This window comes from Myiozetetes cayanensis, unplaced genomic scaffold (genome assembly GCF_022539395.1).
Source record: "Myiozetetes cayanensis isolate MyiCay16 unplaced genomic scaffold, myiCay2020 scf31, whole genome shotgun sequence".
In the NCBI taxonomy this organism is placed as follows: domain Eukaryota; kingdom Metazoa; phylum Chordata; class Aves; order Passeriformes; family Tyrannidae; genus Myiozetetes; species Myiozetetes cayanensis.
In genome coordinates, this window is record NW_026087533.1 from 2,610,260 (window position 1) to 2,628,704 (window position 18,445).

At 45.8% G+C, this 18,445-nt stretch overlaps 2 protein-coding genes across 7 annotated transcripts in view; one reads left to right on the top strand and one right to left on the bottom strand.

Annotated features, from left to right (window-relative positions):
- Positions 1 to 18,445, bottom strand: part of EPB41 (erythrocyte membrane protein band 4.1) — a 777,038-nt gene that overhangs the window by 612,652 nt on the left and 145,941 nt on the right. The gene's annotated exons all lie outside the window — the stretch shown is intronic.
- Positions 1 to 18,445, top strand: part of LOC126645580 (lethal(3)malignant brain tumor-like protein 3) — a 42,503-nt gene that overhangs the window by 3,187 nt on the left and 20,871 nt on the right. For 2 of the 5 annotated variants that reach the window (XM_050326181.1, XM_050326184.1), the window contains exons 2-11: positions 7,751 to 7,859; positions 8,178 to 8,286; positions 9,723 to 9,780; positions 10,842 to 10,930; positions 12,083 to 12,187; positions 12,509 to 12,644; positions 13,138 to 13,229; positions 14,163 to 14,314; positions 16,098 to 16,174; positions 17,520 to 17,605. In XM_050326181.1, coding sequence (XP_050182138.1) covers positions 7,798 to 7,859; positions 8,178 to 8,286; positions 9,723 to 9,780; positions 10,842 to 10,930; positions 12,083 to 12,187; positions 12,509 to 12,644; positions 13,138 to 13,229; positions 14,163 to 14,314; positions 16,098 to 16,174; positions 17,520 to 17,605 — 966 coding nt within the window. In that variant the 5' untranslated portion in view covers positions 7,751 to 7,797. Of the gene's footprint in view, positions 1 to 7,750; positions 7,860 to 8,177; positions 8,287 to 9,722; positions 9,781 to 10,841; positions 10,931 to 12,082; positions 12,188 to 12,508; positions 12,645 to 13,137; positions 13,230 to 14,162; positions 14,315 to 16,097; positions 16,175 to 17,519; positions 17,606 to 18,445 lie in introns of those variants that run through there. The other 3 variants (XM_050326182.1, XM_050326185.1, XM_050326186.1) reach the window with 3 other exon arrangements.

Here is an 18,445-nt window from a genome sequence, read left to right on the forward strand (position 1 = left end):
TTTCTCTTCCTCACATTCCACAAAGGAACAGAAAGTGTTAACTCTATGGGCATAGAAATAGGTTTTGTGCCTTCTTTTGCACCTCTCATGAGTTTGGGCTTAGTCCTGGGCTGAGCTGCTGGTTTAGGGTAAACTCCCAGTATTGCTGTCTGATCTTGGGAACTGACTGGGGTTGCATTGCCACGGTGTCTGTTTGTCTCCCAGCACACCATAATTTCTGTATTAACATGTGCTTAGGGCAGGCTTGGAAGGGCTGTACTGTGACAAATCAGCACTGCAAACTCCTGAGAACCCAAGGAGTTTATCTTGCAGCCCAGTGGCATTGCTGACAGAAGGTGTTAGCTTCTCCTGCATCCTGACCCATCCCACCCCAAAGGCATTCATTCCCCTCCTTTCTTAGACCACTTTCTCCCTCTAATCTTTCAATATTTTGAGCAGTATTTTCCTTGATTTGTCATTACAGTTTTTCTCTCTTCACAAGAAACAAAAATTAGTAGGGGGTGCAGTGGGGGGAGCTTGAGATTCCTCAATTCTGAGTTTTATCTTTTTTCCCCCTTCACTGACACGGGCAGTAAAAGCACTTAAACCTCATCACGCCATTAAACGCTTGCCAGTGGCTCCTGACACTCGAGGCACTGGTACAATTCCATTGCAGGCTCTGAAAGTTCATTTCAGTCCCTGACTGATGAGGTTCCTGCAGGTGAGGCTAGGTTTTTTTGGGGGGTGATGGTATTAGTTCAGCCTTGCAAAATATTGCTTGCCTGAGGTGAGCGGTAGGGTTTGACGGGTGAGTAAAGAATCATCAGTCACCATCACAGCAAAGGCCAGTGGTGGTTGTGTCTGAGCTGAGAAGTGTGGAAGCAGCTCCTGAGACCAGATTTGTTGTGCTGCAAGAGGCCACGAGGGGGTTTTTTGTGTGTGTTTCTGTTTGAATTGCAGTTCTGTCCCTCACTGGTGTCACAGCAGTGCCTGGCAGATGTGACACTCCCAGTGGCAGCCACCGCTGCCAGAGCTCACGGGAGATGCACGGAGCTCCCAGTGCCAGCTCTGAGGGAAAGGACCAGCTTTGCTCAGTGCCCCTCTCTGTTTTGGGCAAGAAAGTTGATTTGTAAGTCAGTTATTCCCAGAACAGCACAGGCTCAGATGGTTCTCTCACTGCTTCTCGCATGGAATTTTGCCTCCTGGTCCATGGAAGCTCAGCCAGAAGGGCTGCAAACTTTGTCTTATTACTTGATTTACAGTCTTTGTGCTTACTGCACCATGGTGTTTCTCACATTTACCCTCACAGAGAGACGCTGAAATCCTCATGTCATTGGAAATCAACCTGGCAGTGCCTGAAATGGGATTTCTGTTGGAATGTTTCTCTTCCCATTAGTTTCGATGGTGTTCAGAGAAATAGAGAGAACCCCCATCCACCCATTTATCTCACACTTCGTTTGTTCGTGTGAATGTGTGCCTTTTTTGCTTTCTTTTTCTTTATTTTTGGTCTCCTGACCAAGGCAAGATGGATGTTAAAAGCCAAAGCTGGTTTTCTGCAGGAATGATGAAGAGTTTTCCCAAGGCTGCACCGGCTCAGGGGCAGAAAGGAGATCAAAAACCTGAGTATTCCTGACCCCTGCCTGTGGATTCCCTGTCTAAAGATAAAGCACAGAGGTCTGGGTGGGAGCATATTAATTAGGCCCCATTATCTCTGCCAACCTGGCATTCATTTATCATTTCATAAATCCAAATCTGCAGCTTGGGACTGAATGACTCATCTCAATTTTGTTGTCTCTTCGTTTGCCTTAATGTTTCTTTTTCTGAGCTGAAAAGAAATTGGGACAAATGAGGAACGTTTAGGCCTGACTGTGGCTCCTCAAAATGTTTCAGTTTAGTTTCTGGTCTCTCTTTAATTGCACCATTTGCTTCCTTTTATTGGGTTATCTGATTTTATTGTAGATTTTACTGATAGGGAGCATATAAGAAAAGGAAGTACTTTATTGTATTTTCCTATGGGTTTTAGTGGATTTATAAAATACAGCAATAAGAAGACCCATTATTGTATCAGGTCTTCTCTAGTTAAGTTCAAGATTATTTTCTACATTTTGGCAGTTCTGCAGTGTGAAGTAAATTCTCCAACTTTGGATTGGTACCTTACCTGGGGCATGAGTGGCCACCAAGCCTGGTGGCAGCACAGAATATTTGCAATATATTCTACAGTCTGCAACTAGAAATTGTGCAGAGAAAAGACTTCGTTTTAAACAACCAGCTTGGCACTGCCAAGGCAGTGGTGAAATGTCAGTAATGTTTCTGAAAGCCTGGTGATATTCCCTCTCCCCTTCTAATTTTCTTGCTCAATTGATTTCTGCAGGCAGGAAGGGTTTTAAGTGATTGTTTGCTGCTAATAGAAGTTATGGGCCTGATCTTCCTGGTTCTCGGAATTGTCCACCCAAAATACTCAGAAAACAAAGCCCATTAACTTCAGTCCTGCATGAGAAAGACATTTCCTCTGAAAGATGGATTTTCTCATGTTGTGGGGTTGAGTCTTTACGTTCTGTTCCCATCAGTGGTTGTTTTTGGCAGGTTTTGGCAGCTGTATCTTGTGTGTTCATGGCACAACCACAGCTCTGGTGTGAATCAGAACCACAAACATGGGGTTCTGTGCTGGGGGGGGAATGTGTGTGGAGTGATTCCCAAATGACCTTCAGCTGGTCCCTCCCGTTGTGCTTCTGGTGGCTGGAAATGAAGACACAGAATTACCCTCAAAGCTGAAAGTTCTCAGTCTTGGGGTGGAAAAGATCAGTCTGAAGTGAAATAAATTGGACTTGAAGGGGCTTGAGAGCTCTGAAAAATCAGATTGTTGGTACCACATCGGGCATTCAGAACCAGATCCCCACTTTCTGCAGGTGCTGATGATCTTCCTCATCCTCTTCCTCCTTCTCCTCCTCCACGGAATTGGATCCACTGACTCCTTTGGATTATTATTTTGCTAACTTTTGCCCTGTATTTAGCCCCAAATCATTACCCTTAAACATCTGAAGTGTTTTGCCTCTTAACCAACAGTAACGTTCCTTCGCTTTTATTGATTCCTCATAATAGCAGAGAAGCAGCAAAGCACCACATTATTTATTAGACTGAAAGGCACCAAGCAATGTTGTGTTGTTTTATATTAAATGACCAAGTATAAGAGCCCTGATTGCCTCTGTTGATGGGTCTGGTAGGAATGTCCAGCTGGGACGTGGTAACTGGCTGCCCAGGGAGCCACTTCGAGATGCCAAACACTTTTTTTGGTTGTTGTTTTTGCTGTTTAATCCTATTTTTCCCCCCTTCTCTTCCTGCTGTATTCCAGTTCTTGCATGCACGATGAAATATCTTTTTCCTTAATTCATTTCAGAAATATCTCAGGAAGGACAGATTATTTCTGTGGGATTGTGTGGATTTTATATTATCAAACCCGCTCTGTTGTTGTGTAAAGGAAAATGCAGTCTTGGTTAGTAACACTGTGCAATTCCAGAATTTAGGAATGAGGGATATTGCCTTGAAGAACCTCAGGATGAAACTGTAAGTTGGCTCCATGATCAGCCAGGCCTCAGATCAGAGACTGTTAATAAAGATTCTGGTTGGTTTTTTTGATATTAATTGATATGGTTTGGGGGAGCTGGACTTGCCCAGCTCACCTGGCTGGGGTGGCATCAGCAGGTTATTGCAGGAGGAAGCACCAGCCTCTGCCTCTGCTGGTTTGGGCAGAATCAGAACTGTTAATTCACGTGCAAGAGTGTCACTGTCCCAAAAATGAACCTGCTCCTACACGGTGACGTTGGCTCCAGAACAGCACGTGGAGCTCTGGACCTGCTCCTTCCACCGACCTTCTGCCCATGCTACTGAGCTGTCCCCATCATCCACAGAGAGGAACCCCTGGGATCTGCCTGGGATGCAGATCCTCCATCCCCAGGAGAGCAGTGAATCCTGCAGGAAGCTGAGTCCCCTTGGAATTCTTGTTCCTTCAAAACAGATTGTTTCTCCTTGTGCTGAAATGAAAATGATGTTCTGTCTCTTCGGGGCTGCAGAGCAGGAAGTGAGGGAGCCTTTTAGAAGCAAGTCCAGCGTCTTTGAAGCTTTGAGAAATACAGGCTTTAGATAAAAAGGAGGAAAGAGGAGGAAGAACATTTGGGATAAGGCTTTGATAGGGTGCTGGAGGCAGGATCCCAAGCCCAGGAAGCGGGCAGGAGTAGGAGGAGGATGGTGCTTCTCAACTCATCGAGGAGCTCTTCCTCAGAGGTGAAGCAGATGCTTTTAAACTGAGTTCAGCAGGTTTGAGCAAAGCACGGGTGGCTGAGGAAAGATCTCAGACTAATGAAGTGCTTGGAATAAAAGCTTTGGAGCAGAGCTTGCAAATGCAGCCACCTTTGACTTGCCTCTTTCATTCCCGAGTTCAGTAGCTCCATATTGCAGACAGGGAAGAAGATCAAGGAGTGAGTAATCCTTGCAGCTATTTGCTCATCAGAAAGGTGGTTTTTTTAATTTAAAGTTTATTTTTTTTTTCTGTACTCGGTTGCATTTGCAGGTCAGGACTAATAAAAGTTGCATATTGACACTGTTTAACACACTTTAATGATTTTATCTGCACCAGTGAAGTGTTCCTGCATAGCCTGGGGAGTTTTTTAAGCTCAAAGGATGACTCTCTGAAGTCTGCTCTGTACCATTCCTTTTCCATTGCTGCCCTGTGTGTGTCTGGAGAGGTTTTCCTGTTCTGTGTCTGGATTTCCTGTGTGTGTGTGTGTGCAGGGGATGGGTGTCACACAAAGAAGAGCAGGTTATTCCTCTATTCTTCAGCAGTATTCCCTCTGCCTGTCCCACATTCCTCTGCTCCCCCGGGAAATTAATTTCCCACCAGAACAAGTGTCATTGAAGATGGGTTGAGAGCCACTTGGCCCCTGGCAGCTCCAGATGTTTGCAGTGTTGATGCAGCACAGCTGTCACTGTGCTCTGAGGGCTTTAAAGCCCATCCAGCTCCAGCTGGGGGTCACAAGGGACAAATTCCTGTGGAATGTGACCCTTCTGTCGACAGCTGGGGGGGTCCTGCCGTCGATTTTAGGGAAGTTGCTGCACATGGTAACCGCAATAAATATAATTGTGTTTGTTGGACGAGTTTGAACATCAGAGCAGAGCTGTGGGTGTTTATTCTGCGTGCTCTTCAGGAGCTCTGGCTTCCCAAGGGAAGCACATCCAAAGCAGGTACAGTTAATCACAGAATCACAGGATATTGTGAGTTGGAAAGGACCCACAGGGATCATTGAGTCCAGCTCTAAAGTGAATGTTACTTAATTGACAGCCAAATGCAGCAGTGGGGTTTGGGGGGGGGGGGCTGTTGATGGTATTTTGAAGAAGAGTTGTGTAGGGTGTTTCTCACTTTTATTGTTCCTTGGGTTTAGTGCTTTTTAATGTGCATTCAGCCGTTTGTTTTTGTGCCATACCTAGTTGCTCCACAGGGAATCCTCTCCCTTCCCACCCCCCCTTCCGAGTTTTTTACTGCTTGCTTTCTTTTTACCTGCAGTTTTGTTTAAATGAGTTTGGACTGCTAGAAATCATTCCCGAAGCAGGAGCCATAAAAGCTCTTGCAGCCTTAGGAAGTAGATGTCAGCCCAACCACTGCTCTTCCTGCTGCTTCCAGCACTTCCACCGCCTCTATCCCTGCTTTGGAACGTGAGCATTTTACTGTGGAAGAGTTTATGGAGTTTCTGAGAAAGCTTCAGGAAGCAGGTTGAAGTGAACTGTGTGTTTCAGCAGCCTGGTGCTCCCTGGTTGCAGCGTGTGGAGTGAGTCACTGGCTTGTTTGGAATATTCTGGGAGTGTTTAGAGGGGATGGAATTACTGTGTAGTCATAACAATACCTGGCACACGCAGTGTGGAAGGGGAGTGTGCTTATAAACCCAAGATTTGTCAGTGCAGCCGAACATCCCCCTCCTGCTGAGGTTGAACTGACATCCTGGGATCTCCTGAGTGTGGATTCTGGGGAGGTGTGCCCTGGCTGACAGCTCTGGGGAGAGGCAGGAGCTCATTCCTGTCCTGGTTGAGTGCATTCCCTGGTGATGGATGGCACAGTGCTGTGCTAACCTGGCATTCCTGGCTCTGCTGTTTGTTCTCCCTGCAGGAACATCCTTTAGGATCTCCTCTAACCTGGCTGGTGCCATGACTTTCACCATTAACCGTGAGAGCTGTGAGGTTCCAAGGCTCCTGTAATTGAAATCAGGGGAAAACTTGAGTTCCAACAGGGAGAACAAACATCTTACTGGACGTGCACATTGATGGAGTGGACAAGAATTACTTCAGTTCTTTGCAGAACTGCTGTTACTCTGTTCATCTAAAAACTTGTAGCCCAAACCAGAATATTTTTGTTGCCACAGAAATCTTTTGTCACAGACCACTCAGTTAAGCTGTTCAGCCTCACTTACCTTGTAAATCCCTGTTTCCCTTCATTAAATCACTCACTGTTTCAGTAGCAGATAGAATCGTGGAATCATTAAGGCTGGAAAAGACCTTTAGGATCATCAAGTCAGTCATCAGGAGAGGAACTGGCTCTGTCACAGACACCTCAGCACCAGGAATTTTCCACAGCCTTTCAGTCAGTGAGACTCCTGACTGAGCAGAGCTCTTGGTTCTTGCAAGTCTTCCCTGGTTTGCCTTTTCCCTGCCTGGAATCACTGCTCCCTGAGGGCATGGAGAGACTTTAGGTTGTGATAGAGGCATGTGTGGACTGTCCATAGGCAGTGAGTGCCCAATTCCAACCAGGACCATCCAACATCCATGTTGGACCATGGAGAGCAATCAAATATCAATGAAAAACATCACCTGGCTTATCAGGATTAGTCCAAGTGCTGGTCAGGAGACTGAGAAAGGCTTTAAATAAAAAAGCAAGTGACTCGTATCTCATATCTGGGTTGTGTGTGGTGTTTTGTGGTTTTTTTTCTTTTTTTTCTTCTTTTCAAGTGTTTAATGGTGCATTAAAAACTGGATTGATCAAACCAGTGCACACGAGTGGTGCCACTAATGCAGAGCAGGGAAAATGTACACACAGAAGCCCCCATGCATGATTTGAATGCCAGATTACTGGAGCAAGTTATCCATCAGGACAGTGCACATGCCTGGTGCTTTGTTAAAATATCAAATACAAATTAACTTGCATTAGGAAGAACTCAGGAGAAAGTAAATATATGTGATATATTGGAGTTATTCCTTACATTGTTCATGCTCTCATTCAAATGAAAAATCCATGTATATCCCTTGCTAGGTATAGAAATGATTGTTTCTGTTCTCCCATCAATAATGTGCTGGTTTTAGGGGCTGCCTATGAAGGATTTTCATATGTACAAAATATGTATAAAGGCAGAAGCTTTTAAACTTAACCAGCTGTGTATCAAAAGCATCGAAACAAGATGGACTTGTTTGACATTTGTCTTTCCAGTTAAAGGGTTACTAAGAATAAAGAAATATAATGAGGTTTGTAACTGTGTCCTGGTTATAGCTTTAAGATTGTATCTTCCTTTGTCACTTTTACAGGGGGCAGGGTTTCTTCAAAATTAAAACATTACAGATAAAAGGGGTTTTTCTCTACTGAGGTGGTGGGCCAGCACACAGATAATTATTAGTTCCCCCTCCACGGGATTCTGAGGGTCACTCAGTGAAAGTTTGTGAAGGACTTTGACAGAACTCATTCCCTGAAAGGTGGTTTAACATTTTAATTGAATAGTTGCCTTGTTTTTTGCTTCCACAGTGCCCAGACCAGGCGTGTCCTACTCAGAATCCCAAACCTGTGAGCAAATGGATTGCTTTGAGAATGGGAAGTTTTGCACTCAGACGGGCTCCCAGCAGCACAGGGACAGGTAAAGAAACCCCAGATTTTTTTCCTGGGTTTTGTTTAAAAACGTTTAAAGGGAACATTGTGACAGAGAAGAGTGTCCCTGGGAGTAGAATGAACTCCTCAGAGCAAGTGTTACAGTTCTGTATCCAGCAAATCCTGCAGACACCCTTCACTTCTTCAGGCTCTCAGCCTCTCCAGAGGCACAGAGGCACTGGGAACACTGCAGGGGTGGTGTTGCACTTTTCATTTCCTTATGTTTTCCATTTTGGATGTTTAATGCTGTCAGAGACATTGCAGATGACTGCAGAAACAGGGGAAATAATAGAAATGTTCCCACCAGCAGTGCCTGTCAGGTGACCGAGGCTGGCAGACCTGTCAGACGGCTCCGGAGGAAGAGGAGGCTCCCTCTGGATTCGGAGGATGAGGAGGAAAATGCATATGAGGATGAGGTAAACCAGGCTGCATGTCCTTGCTTTGAAGAGAGCTGTGCAAAGCAGGGGCAGTTGTTTTGTCTCTGAGTTCCTTGTGCAGAGCAGACTGAGCTGAGGGAGGTTGTTCTGGACCCAGGGAAGGGTCTGGGGCTGATCCTGGTTTACTCCAGTGATGGGAATGCCAGTTCTGAGGAATTACAGGGCTGAGTGAATAGCTCGTGTGAAGTGAAGGTCAGGGTTTCAGACTGTGACTTTCCAGGTGTAGTTACAGCCCTGCACACCAGGTGTATGTCACAGTAATAAAACCACACACCTCCAAAATGCTTTCTCTCAGTCAAGTACTGTTTTGTGATATGGAATATTAGTGCCAAACCACAGGGTTTGATTGGGTTTTATTAGATATTTGCATGTACACTCACTGCACTACCAGAAACCTGCATTAGTGGTGGATAAATAGAAATTCCTCAGTCCTGAGCTGATCTTTCCTTAACTTTCCTGAAGTTCAGGACCCTTTGTGCAACCCTGTGCTCTGCCCCTGCCTGTGCAGCGTCTCCCTGAGCCATTTCATTTATATTCACATATTACACATGGCTCTGTACAGCTGAGCCACTTGTGGGGGTGTTGGTGGGTACTCAAGCTGCAGCCTCTAATGCCATGAGCAGTTTAACTCATCTCCTTGCTCAGCTTTGCCCTGTGATGTGGGTGAGATGGTTTAGGGGATGGATGTTTTCAGAAGTCCTTGAAGTCTCTCTCTTCCCCTTTCTCCTCCTCCTCTTTAGGAGCTGCCCCCCTGTCCCTTCTGGGGCGTGTCTGGTGGCACCTTTGCATTGCACATTTGGCCTTTTTCTTTGGTTTGCTTTGAGAAATGACAACCTGGGAGGAATCAAACCTGAGTTTGGAAACCACACCAAAGAAATGTGAATGGCAGTTGGGCTTGGAGTGTGACACAGGGAAACCACCTTGTCTGGGGGGGGGAGGAATTTCACCCATGACAAGAGTTCCTTGAAGCTTCTGCTTCCTTCAGGCCTTCAGCAATGACTTTTTTTCCCCCCTTGTATCCATTCCCTGGCATGGAGGGACGTTTGAAAGGGAAAGGAAAGTGGAGTTAGAATAAGGCTGCTGACGTGAGGAGCAAATCCTGCACTGCAGACAGCAAATCCTCTGTGTTGTAATGGAGATTTTGGGCCTGGGCTGCTCTTCTGCAGCCACGTCTCAGTGAACTCCAGGAGCATGTATTAAATAACTTGTAAAGCGCTTTGGGGTACTGCAGGATCAGAGTTATCTGTGTGACATTCCCTACTGCTGTTCTTGCAGGGTTATTCAAGAGACATAATGCTGGCTAATAGTCCTGCTAGTAGTTACCTGTTCCACCCTTATTGTACCTGCATTGTGAGATGATCAGAGGGAGGGAAAACCAACCTTGCTAAACTTCTTTTTAACGTATCTGTGTCTAGGAGAAGAATAAATCAAATAATATGAAAAGCCGCAGAAACACTAAACCAATAAAACAAGGTGAGCTAAGCTCAGAGTCTCTTTTCTTTGATGTTTATAGATTTTTTTTTTCTTTTTTAGTAGCTATTATAAAGTGAATAATAATAACAATAAACAGAAGAGGAAAGGACAGTAGAGCTCATTTCACATTCAGAGGAGCTTATTAGGTACATAACCCTCTTACCACAGGCAGCTTCTGGGATGTATTAGCAGGAATATCCTGGATTTCCCTGCATGATGGGCACAGTGTGAGGATCTGGAAGGAATCAGCCTGATCCAGAGCTCACTGAAGACAATAAGAATCTTTTTTCCATTGACTTTGGAGAGTTTCACAGCCAGAGCCTGCAATGCTAAAGAGAAAATAAGTTGTAAACAATGGGATTGGTTCTAGACTGTGAGTTAAATGTATTACATACCTTAAATGAGTTAGAGTGTAACTGGGGGGATGTTTAATATACATTTAAAACGTAATTTTCTGTGTGTATGACTGTGGTTCTAGAATGAATCCAAGTTGTTTCATTACCTTGGAGCTGCCTCTCTAGTAGATGCATTGTGTTATTAGCAGGTTATAAATATATGTGTGTGTGTATATATATATATAAAATCTTGTGAACTGAACGAAAATTCACTTGGTTTTTCATTTATTGTATTTTAGGTTTATTGCAGCTGCAGTTATATGCCTCTCTGTGCTGTCTCTTAGTTCATATTTAACCTCTTATTCCTCTGTGAAATATCAGGAGAAGGGATTAATTTCCCCATTTTAAAGTTATTCTGCCTTGTCCAGACTTTCCAGACTGGCACCTCTCCGTGGGCATCTTGCCAGGGAATTCGGGTGCCACAATCCTTTTGACCTGGGACATAAATAAAATTTCATTCAGTGAGGAATGAGCACGGTTTTCCTCCTGCTGGAATTCCTGCTTTTCCTCAAAAGTTGGGTAACACTGCCTCCTTTGGGGGTGCCACAGCAAACCAGCTGGAGTGTTCGTGGGAGGAGAAGGAGAAGAGAGGAGAGGAGGAGAAAAGCGGGAAGCGTCGGAGAGAAACGTTGATTTTTTTTTTCCTCTTTGTTTTTGATTAATTAGTGCTTCCTGGGAAGAAGAAGGTATGGAACTGGGTTTCCTACTTGGAAGAGGAACAGATGCCAGCTGCTCCCCCCAAACTGTTCAGAGAGGTTGGCAGCTTTTTCCACTCCCTTGCTCCGTTTTTTTCTTGGGCAGCATCGCAGGATTTCTGGCTCGGTGGAGGTGGGGTTGGAGACCCCCCTCAAGCCAGCAGTAACATTTCTGAGTTGTTTTGGTGCAGACAGGCAGAGAAAGCCCCACATGTTCCTGTGGAATGAGGCATCTGCCCTGGCAGTCTCATCCCAAACCAGGGCATTAAAAACGCTGGTTGGATCTCACTCCCGAATCAACAGCGACTGTTTGGATCTGCTTTGCTCTGGATAAATGGGCTGTTGGGCAACATCCCAGGGCTGCTGGAGAGGGACAGCCTAATGTCTGTCACATGTCTGTGGCTGTACAACACCCCTTCCAGCCTTCCCTGTGGGAAACTCGAGTCAGGCAGCTCTGGGAATGTTGTAGATTCACTCAGTGAGTGTCTGTCAGGAGGGAGGGAGGGAGTTGTGTCCGTTCAGGGAAGGTGGCAGAGGTGAGTTCAGCCCTGGGGAAGCTGCTCCTGCACATTAAACATTCAGCTCCCTGTAAGCTCCTCAAAGCCAAGGGCTCCTGGTCCTTCCAGAGTGATCTGAGCAGGAAGGTCCTGCAGTGAGTCAAAAAGCCATTTACAATCCCAGTTCAGGTTTTATTTGAAACCTTCACTACGCTTCACTTGTTTCACTTGGATTAAGACTGCAAATAAATGAAAACCACAAATGTTTTCTGGAGTAACTGGGCTCCAGATCAAACCTGTCTTGTCCCTTTCACCATTTGAAGATGACAGGTTACCTCTGGGGAGAGTCTGGACTGACAGACAAAGTGATTTTAGCTTTCCCCGCTCTGTTTCTGCGTTGGGCTGGGAAAGGGATTCTTTTGTGTTTGAGAAGAACTCATTTCTGCATCTGCTCAAAGATTTGCTCACAGCTAATTGCAACAGGCCCGTGGTTCAGTGTTTTTGAGAGATTAATTAGAATAACAAATCTGAAATACTGTGATCATGCCATTATTGATCCCTGAACCTGCACCTGTCTCGTAGAGCAGCAGCCACTCGGGGATAGAATTTTCTTCTCTGAGTTGAACATCTGAAGCTCTAAGTATATCTGATGACTGCTCTGCAATAGATTTTGTCTCTAGGAATTGAAAGCAAATGTTTCTTCCCCCTCTCACAGTATCAGTCATTCCCACAAGGCCGGAATGGATTTAAAGTTGGAATGAAATTGGAAGGGCTGGATCCTGAACACCCCTCTCGATTCTGTGTTCTCACGGTGGCTGAGGTAGTTGCTTTTCCTGTCTTTGGTTCCAAAAGTCCCATGTACATTTGGGATTTTTTTTTTTCCACTAAAAAGTAGAAACATAAAAATAATAGTACTTTAATTAATTAATTAATTCAAGGTGACAGTGAAGGAATGGTGGGATGTGGTTAAGTGTCTGTGCCTGAAATCCTGCTGTCAGATTTTTGCAATTGTAGCTCAAAATAGCAAGCCTGTTAATTGCCTGTGATGGACAAACATGGAAAAGAACAATGCAGTTGATTAGTGATTTCCTTTAAGCTCTTTATGACCCTTTTCTGACAATCAGAGCTCCTCTCATTGTAGATCCAAGGCTACAGGATGCGACTGCACTTCGATGGGTACCCAGAGTGTTATGACTTCTGGGCTAATGCTGATTCCTCAGACATCCATCCTGTGGGCTGGTGTGAAAAAACAAGCCATAAGCTGCTCCCTCCTAAAGGTATGAAAAAAAATAAAATAAAATTAAAGTGGTGTACAAGAAACCATAAATTCTCCTAAGAACTGGCTGTCCTGGCTCTGCAGGCTTCATTTTGAGTGTGATTTCGTGGTGGAACTCGCTCTGAGGGGCTAAAGGGAAGAGGTGTAGCTAACACAGTGACTCACAAAAGAACAAAACAGCTTCTTTTTGATGTTCCCAGGGAGTGATGTTGTTAGTCAAATTAGAAACTCGGTATTGGATGTCTCCTTGGGGTTCAGGACTTGCTTCTTCCCCGCATTTCGATTTCCCAGAAACATCTGAAGGTTGAGATTAATGATTGGCCATTAGAGTGAAAAAGAGAGAGATGCTTTAGCTGGAATGCACATCCCCTGAAGGTTTTAGCAGGGCAGTTATCATGCAAAGTTCATATTCTTCCCAGGTAATTTCCATTTCTGAAAAACCCATCGGAATGTTCCAGGGCCAGGTAGAACAATCTTTTTATCTCTCTTCCCAGGTTTCAAGGAGGGAGAATTTAATTGGACTTCCTATCTGAAGAATTGCAAAGCTCAAGCAGCTCCAAAAAGCCTTTTTAAGACCCTCAGCACTGTAAGTGATGATGTGGAACAGAAGGTGTTTCAATAGGTCTGGTGCTGAGTGAGTTTTGACCAGAATATTTACGTGGTTTTAATATGCTCGTGTCAGAGGTACAACTGTGGTGCAATCAGATGCAAACTACTTCCTGCTGTGATTTATTTTTAAGATGGAAAACTGGTACAATTTTTCTTCCTTCCCCCAGTCACTGACTTCCCAGAGAAAGAATTTGTATTTCCCTTCCTCCTTAATGCTGGAGGGGAGGATTTACTGGACCATTTATTAAATATATTACAGCCGTCTGTTTTGCCGTGTCCCTGCAGTCGGGATATTTGTGTCACTTTCCCCTAATTTAATCATTTCCAAAATAATTTCTGGTTTCCAGCAGCATGCTCATGTGTGCCATGGGATTCATTATGGGGGCTGTGGATCTTGGGGTCATTTTTCATTCCCTCACCCCCTGGTGCTTTGTTTGGGGTTGTTACCCTTCAGTCCCTGTGTCACCCTCCCTGCCATCTGTGTCACTCCAGTGACACAAAGGCTGATGGATTGGACACTGCAGATGGACAAGCAGTGACTCCAGTAGGATCAGGGCCCAGCCCTGCTCTGCTTCCCACTGAGTCCCTTCTTTTCCTTGAGGACTCTCCTGACTTTTCCACTAGTGGGACAGTGCAATACCCATCACTGCAAGGCATTTCTGTCTCAGCCTGGGAGTCTGTGGTGGTGGGTTCACCTGGAAACGCTGTTTCTCGAGCCACATCAGCTCTTTTTTTTGGCCACAGAAACTGTCAGTGGCAGAACTCAGGGAAATCCTGCCTGCAAACCTCTCTCTGGTAACCACGACATGTTTTGGTCTGCGGGTTTTGGGGTTACAGATGAGTTTATGAGGGGAATTAGGCTTGACCAACAGCGTGGCTGATTTCCCTTCCCTGATGTCCTGTTCCTCAGCCTGTCACACCCTCTGGGTTTCGTCTGGGAATGAAGCTGGAGGCAGTGGACAAGAAGAATCCCTCCCTGGTGGGTGTGGCCACCATCACTGACATGGTGGACAACCGGCTGCTGATCCACTTCGATAACTGGGATGAGAGCTACGACTACTGGTAAACAGATCCTGTTTCTCACTCACACCTGCAAGGGCACTGGGCTTTGTTTTGCTCTTCCACTAAGGGTAATAGTTAATATTTCAGATGTAACCGCTAAAGTTGGGATCTTAAATCGGTTTCCAGGCACGTGAATAGTTACTTTGGGTCTCCACAAAGGGACACTTGCTCGGTAGTTTCCCTCCTGGCTGAGTGTTGGGCAGCTCAGGGCAGAACCAGTGGGGGTGGCTTGAGTTGTGTGGGAAGTGTTGGAGGTGAGAAGCATCCCTGTGCCTAAAGGGGCTCCAGGAGAGCTGGAGAAGGACTTAGGACAAAGGCCTGGAGTGACAGGACACAGGGAATGGCTTTTCACTGCCAGAGGGCAGGGATAGGTGGGATATTGGAGAGAAATTGTACCCTGTGAGGGTGGGCAGGCCCTGGCACAGGTTGGGCAGAGAAGCTGTGGCTGCCCCTGGATCCCTGGAATGTCCAAGGCCAGGTTGGAGCAACCTGGGCTAGTGGAAGGTGCCCCTGCCCATGGCAGGGGGTGGAAGGAAATGAGCTTTAAGGTCCCTTCCAAGCCAAACCATTCCATGATTCTATTCTATAATGCAGCTGCTGGGCCGGGAGCGGGTCAGGTTCCTCTGGCAGAGCTAAAGGAAGAGCAAACTCCACCAGTGACAGCACCTGGAATTAGTAAGATCCTGTGCTCCACTTCTAGCAGTTGGGTGTTGGCTTGTCTCTCTGCAAGCTTCTGTTGGGAAGCAGGCAGTGCTGGAGTCAGGAGAAATCTTTTCCATTTCCTTCAGCAGAGTTTGGCTGAGGGCCTCTGAACATAAAAAGAAGTGCCAACATTTAGTCTTTCAAGTCCTGAATTGCACCTGCAGAGCTTTGCCACACTGGTGTTCCCATTCACAGGCCTTCACATCTTGTTCCTTTACTTGTTTCAGCCTGGGAAGCTTTGTTTCCACACCGTGTTTTGTTTGGAATTTGAAAATTTTAATGGGAAGCACAAGCAAACAAAGCTTCAAAGTACAGCTTGGCTGACAACACACAGGTTTCACCCTGGATCTGAAAGACTGCTCTGATCCCTTCCTTTGAGCTGGTGTGACAAAAGGGGCTGTCACAAATTGGCCCTTTGTCTCCTTCAGGGACTCAGAAGATCTAAACACGTAATAAAATTGGGAACCAGGCAAACTACCAGTGGGATTCAGCAAGGATTAGTGGATAATGTGCAGCTCCTGGCAAAGACCTTAATAACTTCCCTTTCTTCCACAGTGATGGTGTTTGGGTGAGGGATGAATGTTTGGAGTTTGTTTCTTTGCTTCCTTTGCATTTTAGCCTGGATGATCTGTGTGCAGGCTGGGCTGTGATTCGAGTAGTTGTTGGTGGTGGTGGTTTGTGGAAGCTTTTTTTGGTGGTTTTTTAAGATTTTTAAGGTCCAGAGAAGCTGTGCCTGTCCCATCCCTAAAAGTGTTCAAGGCCAGGTTGGAGCAACCTGATCCAGTGAAATGTCTCCCTGCCCATGGCAGGGATTTGGGACTGGATGATCTTTAAGGTCCCTTTCAGCCAAGGATCTCCATTTCATGGTTTTTCTGTGTATTTCCCTGTCTTTGGGGGCAGCTCAAACGCCTGGAAAACTTGGCCTTACCATCCTAACAGGGTACTGCTCGTGTTCCACACCGTGATCACACCCACTGAAAGCATCTGCTCCCCCAGCAAATCAGGCAGCATCTGAAATCCTGCTTTTCTTTGCTTTCCTCTCTAAATGTGACTGCTGCCAACTTCTCCCTCTTTGCTTCAGGTGTGAAACGAGCAGCCCGTACATCCGTCCTGTGGGCTACTGCCAGGAAACTGGGACCCCACTGACAACACCACCTGGTATGTTCAAAGTGAGATTTCTCTCCTGCCTCAGCCAAAAAACCCACAAAAACCTGTAAGAAACTGTGTTTTTCCACATAATTACGGGTTTGCAAGTTCCACGTTCCACTCAGGACTCTTTACTGACTGAACAGTGTTGTTGTTCGTGCCTTTTGCCACTGGATTTTGTGTTGGCTCACAGTTCTTTCGAGGAGTGGAGCTGGGGTTGGTGATTTAGAGGGGAATTCGATTTCAGGAGCTAAAAACTTTGAAGGATTTCCAGCATTTCCTTCAAGCTGGAAGAAAAAGGAAGCAGTATCGTGGTTTCCTAGATGGAATTTCTGGAAGCGAAGGAGTAGCTGAGGCCACATCTCTTTCTGCTGCACTGGAATTTGGTAAATGAAGGGAATGTTGGCAAATGAGAAAGGACAGAACATGCAGGGAAAACAGCGCTGTTTTCAGGCCTCATTCACCTTAGAAATAGCAAACATAATAAAATTAACCCTGCCATTTGCCAGACTGACAGCCCTGGAGCAAGAATTCCTGTACTTGCCATGGACCTGTGGAGCAGGAGGCACTACAAGATCCCTCTGCACGGGAGGGATTGGCCTCTGTGCTTTTCCTACAGTTGCAGAAGGGCTTGTAAACATCTGTCCCTGCTCCTGGAATGTGCAGCAAGGCAGTTCTCTGCTCACATCAGGATTTCCTGTGCCCCCAGCAGCCCCTGCAGCCAGTTCTGGCCTCTGCTGAGGGATTTTAACGCAGCAATTTGCAGACTGAACGCTCTGCATTCAGTCCCTGCACCCTCCTGCCCAAAGGAGCCAATCCTGGGGGTAAAAATTACTGAATTGGGAAGAGGAAAAAAAAAATAGAGTAGTTTCTTAAATGTAATTGCCAGGGAGAGACAGCCCAGTGTTGTTAGAGCAGCACACCCAGGGAGCCTTTTCTCTCCAGGCTGCTGGTTTTACTGAGCAGGCAGCAGGAGGTGAGAAGTCTCTCCAGTCTTGCAGGCACTCACACACAGAATAGTTAATAAAACGGGAAATTAATTTAGTGATGCCACCGCACAGCACCGAAATCTCGGACTGGCCTTTAATTGGCAGCTTTCTCTGGAGAATTAGAATTGATTAAGCTGTGCAGAAATGAACTTGTCAGGGTTAAAGCCCAGTGTAGGGCCTGGGAAGTGGCAGTGTGGCTGCTGGAATGGTGGGGGGGAGCAAAGAGGCCACTTCCCAGCACCATCCATTGCAAGTGCTAAATTAGCATCATTAACCATGGGTTACAGAGCTGCTGCCCTGTTGTTTTTAACAGTAAACATGGGGTTTTTCTTACTTAAATGTTAATTCTGGTTTGTTTTTTTTTCCAGGATACAAGGATTCCAAAGCCTTCTCATGGGAGAAATACTTGGAAGAAACCAATTCCCAAGCTGCCCCAGCGAGAGCATTCAAACTGGTGGGTGAATCTCTTGGATGGTCCTTGCTCAGGTGCTGTTATCCACCCTTTGGTGCTACAGGCTTTGTTTGAGGGTGGCTCACCTTGTCTGTGCCAGGAGGGTGAAACTGGGTTTTACTTTAAGGTGATCTCCAGATTTTTTACTTTGAGATGATCTCAAAGATGATGCTGCTCAAACAAAACACACAGAGCAAAATACAAGATTTTTTTTTTTTTTTTTAATGCCATGAAAAGCTGTCTTGGAAAGGAGTTTTGACTAAATATCTCCAGTTGCTCCACTGGCAGATTGAAGGGAAGAGCCTTCAGTCCACACAGAAAACTGTGGCTTCCAGAGGAATGTGGGAAGTGCCTCAGAGAGGGCACAGAGTGGAGAAAGAGCTGCTGGAGGGGGGCAGAGGGGATCTCCCAGCTGACACCTTGAGCAGGACTGGTGCTGGTTGAACAGCCATTCCCAGACTCTCCCATTGTGAGGGTCAGAAGTGGGAATCACTGGCCTGAAACTGGGCATATTTGGTGGGAAAGGAAGGAAAAGGGAAGGGCATGGATGTGTTTGAGGGGAATGACAAGTGTGCACTCATCAGCTGTATAAAAAACCTCTCTAAAATACTTTCACCTTGCAGCTGGGCAAATCCATATTTCCCTGCCAGGTGAGGCTGGAATTAAGGCAGAGAAGTTCCTATCAAGGACTTACATGTTCTAATATAGATCTTACTTCTCCTGTGGAGAAAACAAGTGTATTAACAGATGAAAGAGCATTTCTGCCAAGCTCCTGGGTGCAGTAACATCATCCTGCAGGCTCTGAAGGTGCTTCTCTCAACCTTGGGAGCACGAGCTTTTGTT